This window comes from Nanorana parkeri, unplaced genomic scaffold (genome assembly GCF_000935625.1).
Source record: "Nanorana parkeri isolate BGI_ZX_2015 unplaced genomic scaffold, ASM93562v1 scaffold188, whole genome shotgun sequence".
NCBI classification, from domain to species: Eukaryota; Metazoa; Chordata; class Amphibia; order Anura; family Dicroglossidae; genus Nanorana; species Nanorana parkeri.
This window is the reverse complement of record NW_017306456.1, coordinates 886,445-891,361: the sequence shown is the minus strand read 5'-3', so window position 1 is coordinate 891,361 and position 4,917 is coordinate 886,445. Positions and strand designations below refer to the sequence as shown.

General features: G+C 49.2%; 1 protein-coding gene across 1 annotated transcript in view; it reads right to left on the bottom strand.

Annotated features, from left to right (window-relative positions):
* Positions 1 to 2,724: 2,724 nt before the first annotated feature.
* Positions 2,725 to 4,917, bottom strand: part of THUMPD3 (THUMP domain containing 3) — a 19,526-nt gene continuing 17,333 nt past the window's right edge. Inside the window, exons 9-10 of the mRNA XM_018555217.1 lie at positions 4,673 to 4,796; positions 2,725 to 3,098 (exon numbers count right to left, since the gene is read on the bottom strand). Coding sequence (XP_018410719.1) covers positions 2,919 to 3,098; positions 4,673 to 4,796 — 304 coding nt within the window. The 3' untranslated portion in view covers positions 2,725 to 2,918. The remainder of the gene's footprint in view (positions 3,099 to 4,672; positions 4,797 to 4,917) is intronic.

The following is a 4,917-nucleotide window of genomic DNA, read 5'->3' as shown; positions in this document are numbered from 1 at the left end:
CTGCATTAGAATTCTGATGAGTTTTCCTGGGGGGGGGGGGGGGATTTGTGCCGTGGGTGATTTTAGCTCAGGGGGTAATGTGTGTTAATTACCTCTGAACTCTACTTTACATACCACTGACCTCTGCACAGTGTGTAACAATCTATTGAACCCTGCACTCTGACTTACATACTACTGACCTCTGAACTTTGTTACTCATGCCCTCTTTGATACATACTCCTAACCCCTGCATTCCATGTTACTTACTAATGACCTCTGAACTTTGCATTACTACTGACCCCCTGCACTACATACTACTGACCCCTGTGCTCTGCATTACTACTGATCTCTGAGTTACATACTACAGACCCCATGCACTCTTGTGTTACATACTACAGACCCCATGCACTCTTGTGTTACATACTACAGACCCCATGCACCCAGTGTTACATACTACAGACCCCATGCACCCAGTGTTACATACTACAGACCCCATGCACCCAGTGTTACATACTACTGACCCCTGCAGTTGGTGTTACATACTACTGACCTCTGAGTTACATACTATGGCCCCCCGCACTCTGCATTACTCCAGACCTCTGCAATACATATTACTGCACTCTGCATCAAATGCTACTGACCTCTGCGTTACATATTACTGACCCCTGAACTCTATAAACCTTCCTTACTATTTAGAGGGACATTGCTAGATTTTCTCCCTGCAGCCCGGTGTTCTCTGATCTCTTCCATGCTGTTCAGGTAGATCCCCACCTCTCCAAGGTCGCCTACCCCGGCCCTTAGGTAAAAATACAGCAATCTGTACATAAAGAGGAAAACAATTTGTCTTGTTGGCAGAGTTGAGAAAGTCAATAAGAAAATAACGTCAATGTGTACGACTTGCAGAACTTTATTCCGAATAAGGAACAATACAAATATATAAACTTTACTTCAGTTTTTTTTCTTTGCAACATCTAGTGTCTCAAAAACCTAAAACGAAATTGTTGGCCGCCGTGTTCAAAGTGGACCTGTCACACAGCGGCTGTTATCAGTGCAGGGAGCCATGATGTGAGACTAGGTGAGCGGGAAGGCAGCCTGTGAATTCACTAAACCGATGACAATGGTCACATGTCAGCGGTTTAGTGAATTCACAGGCTGCCAGTCTTTACTATGGCCCCCCGCACTCTGCATTACTCCAGACCTCTGCAATACATATTACTGCACTCTGCATCAAATGCTACTGACCTCTGCGTTACATATTACTGACCCCTGAACTCTATAAACCTTCCTTACTATTTAGAGGGACATTGCTAGATTTTCTCCCTGCAGCCCGGTGTTCTCTGATCTCTTCCATGCTGTTCAGGTAGATCCCCACCTCTCCAAGGTCGCCTACCCCGGCCCTTAGGTAAAAATACAGCAATCTGTACATAAAGAGGAAAACAATTTGTCTTGTTGGCAGAGTTGAGAAAGTCAATAAGAAAATAACGTCAATGTGTACGACTTGCAGAACTTTATTCCGAATAAGGAACAATACAAATATATAAACTTTACTTCAGTTTTTTTTCTTTGCAACATCTAGTGTCTCAAAAACCTAAAACGAAATTGTTGGCCGCCGTGTTCAAAGTGGACCTGTCACACAGCGGCTGTTATCAGTGCAGGGAGCCATGATGTGAGACTAGGTGAGCGGGAAGGCAGCCTGTGAATTCACTAAACCGATGACAATGGTCACATGTCAGCGGTTTAGTGAATTCACAGGCTGCCAGTCACAGAGCGGCCCCGGCCATAGTAAACTCACTCGCTTATGTAGAATCGGCCGAGTATTGCTTCAGTGGACAACATGACTGCTATGACTACCTACGACAGGTACACTTTACACACAAACAACAGCACACGACTATGGTAACAGTTTTAACTTAAAGGAGAAGTTCAGCCGAGAGGAAAAATGATTAGTAAACGTAAGAATAGCTGCATGAAGTAGAATCATATTAAATGAAGGGTGAGCAGTGTATGGCACAGAGGATACATAGAACGTCCGTCTCCCCGCAGATCGGCTACAGTGACTAAGCGTCACTAGGAATCGGGAAATTCTAAGTTCTAATCCATACGGGTTACAGTAGCTGTAAAGGATGTTGGTCACTCCCATCTCTCCATTGCTCTAGTTTGGTGAGCTTCCTATACCAATGAATAGGGAGTCCATTGAGTAATTTGACCAAGATCATCCGCTTGGTTGACCCAAGTCTTGGCCTGGTCACAAGCTCTACCTGGAACTCGCCGGCGGGGCTGACTGACAAGGATTCAGAAAGAGCAAAGTGGGTAACGTTGAGCAGTACTTTCTGCCCCCCATTTAATTAAAGTGTTTGCAGAACCGAAAACCAGTTTTGGATATAGAGCAGGGCAGAGTTATAACCTCTGATAGGTAAACAGAGGGGATGATTTTGTGCTCCGGGTAAATCTCATTAACAGTTGATTGGCGATAACAAAGCAACCCTGACTTCAAATATACTGTGACGGGGGTAGGCAAGCTTGACACTCCAGCTGTCGTGGTACTACAAGTCCCATGAGGCATTGCAAGACGGACATAAGGGAATATTCAGTTGTCCCCTCACTTTGGAGAGCTAGCCTCTTACTTCCTGTTGTACCTCTGGGACAGGAAGCAAAGTGAATTCTCCCCGACAGGACACACACAAAAAAAAAAGACGAGCTTTTAACCATTTCCTAATGTATCCAATACGTAAAAATAAGTTGGCTTTAGATACACTTTAATTCTCACTAGTGCTGCTACCATGCTCACTGGGAACCTACAGTATAAAGCCGAATGGCACCATGGGGAATGGAGTAGTAAAGTTTTGTCACCCTTGAATCAATGACAATCTTCCAGTAGTATCAGCCGAACCATTTCAGTGCTTAACGAGGACAGTTGTGGGGGTGTGGGGATGGGGACATCACTCCTCTTTGGCCAGGGAATCGGGACTCAGGGGATGATTCTCCTCCAGCCTCTCGCCGGACGAGTCGGCCAAGTCGAGGGCGGTTCTCTTGAGAAGGTAAACGCCGGCGTGAAGCCCTCCTATGTTAACCCAGACCGTGTGCATCTTCCTCCACAGGTGTCCCGCTCTGGCCAGGGCCTGAAAATGAAATGCAAATATTGAATGAAAAGCGCCTATTCAAGTTTGGAGTTAATAAGAGAAGTCCGATTCTTAAAGCCCAGCTGAACCTTCAGTAAAAATCAGCTAAATACATTCCAGGGGCAGCAAAGGAAAAGGGTGTGTAAAGCCTAAGGGTTCGTTAGTGCGTTCCGGCCGGAATGCACTGCATCGCATTGCGGCCGGCTCCCTTTTTTGCTGGGCAGGAGGGGGCGTGGCCGCAGAGCTTTCTAATTAGGCAGCCGATTTGCCTCATTAGGCAGCCGCCACTTGATTCTGTGCCACCCAGCCTCGGCCCACCGGGCAAGTGCCCAGTATGCCCAATGGTAAGTCCTGCCCTCTCCGCCTCATTGTTTTGGGGCGGCATTCTCTGCCGCCCCCCTGGAAAGTGCCTAGTTTGCCTTGCAGTAGATACACCCCTGGGCGTGGCGGGCCGTTGAAGTGAATGGGGCCGTAGCCACGCCCTGTGGCCGCAATGTGATCGCCTGCACGGGATTGCAGAGCACTTTAAGCCCTTTCACACGAGAAACGGCCAGCCCGTACAGATCCGTGCTGCGTGCACGGCCGTATCGGGCTGCTCCCAGGAAGGACAGGTGCTGCGTGTGATTACACGTAGCAGCCTGTCCTTCTCTACGGGAGTACGTGGCCGTACACCACCCTACGCTCACCCGAACTGCCCGTCCGTACGGGTGCGGGTGTCTGTACTCGTACGCTGATAGGATGGTTTGCCACAGACTCCCATAGAGAAGCACCTGTCCTACCCGGAAGCTGCCCGATACGGCTGAGCACGGATCTGTACGGGCCAGCTGTTTCTTGTGTGAATGAGGGCTAAAGGTGCAGCCCACCTGGTCCAACAGTTACCTCTGTCCCCGTTCTAGCAAATTTTTACTAGGTGGCTCTGCCTGCAGCTGCACAGCCTATTGAAAGCCTCCCGCTCTTCATCTTGTACATATGCACAGCAGCCCCATTCATTTCTAAGGAGAGCACATACTCCAGAGGAATGCTGGAGGCCACCATGAGTATGGCCCCACAAAGAAATCAATTGGGTTGTTGTATGCACGTCCTCCCGTCACCCTAGGCTCAGTATACTGAGACGCCGCAGCCGGAGCGGATCCCAACATCGATGTCGAGATCCGCCCAGCTGCGTGAGTGACAGCTGGCTCTGCCTATCTAGAGGCAAAGCCAGCTGTACCCGCCCCCTCCCCCGTCCGTTCCGCCAGTCAGCGCTGGAGGATCGGGGAGGGGGGAATCCAGCCCCTCCCCTATCACAGCAGAGAGCCGTGACAGGATCGAGAAGTTAGCGAGCGCCGGTATGTGTTCGCTCACCTCCCGATCTACTGAGCCGACCTGTGACAGTCTCATTGTCACAGGTCGGCTAGAACTATGAGGTGAGTGAAAAGCACTCACCTCATAGTTCTCCTTTAAGGGGACAGAAGTACGTGTTGCACCAGTTGGGCTGCACCCCCAGGAGGTTGGGAACATGCCTTAAAGGACAACTTCTACAAAACCTACTGCTGTCCTTTTATTAAATGGGACTGCTCATTTAGAATATTCACCTTAACGAAGCATTTTCTATCATGGGTCAGAAGAACGGCTCTCCCAGTACCGGCCCGGCACACGCGGCTCATCTCCTGGAGGCAGGCGGGGTACAGGTCCCAGTTCTTCTTCTTTGACCCGATTCTGTAAACACACAACTGAAAGTAAGGCGGGTGAATGGAGACAACTTAACCAGTCTACCTAAAAACACTGCAAGAGACCAAGATGTATGAACACTGGGGGGGGGGGGACATGCGGAGACGAG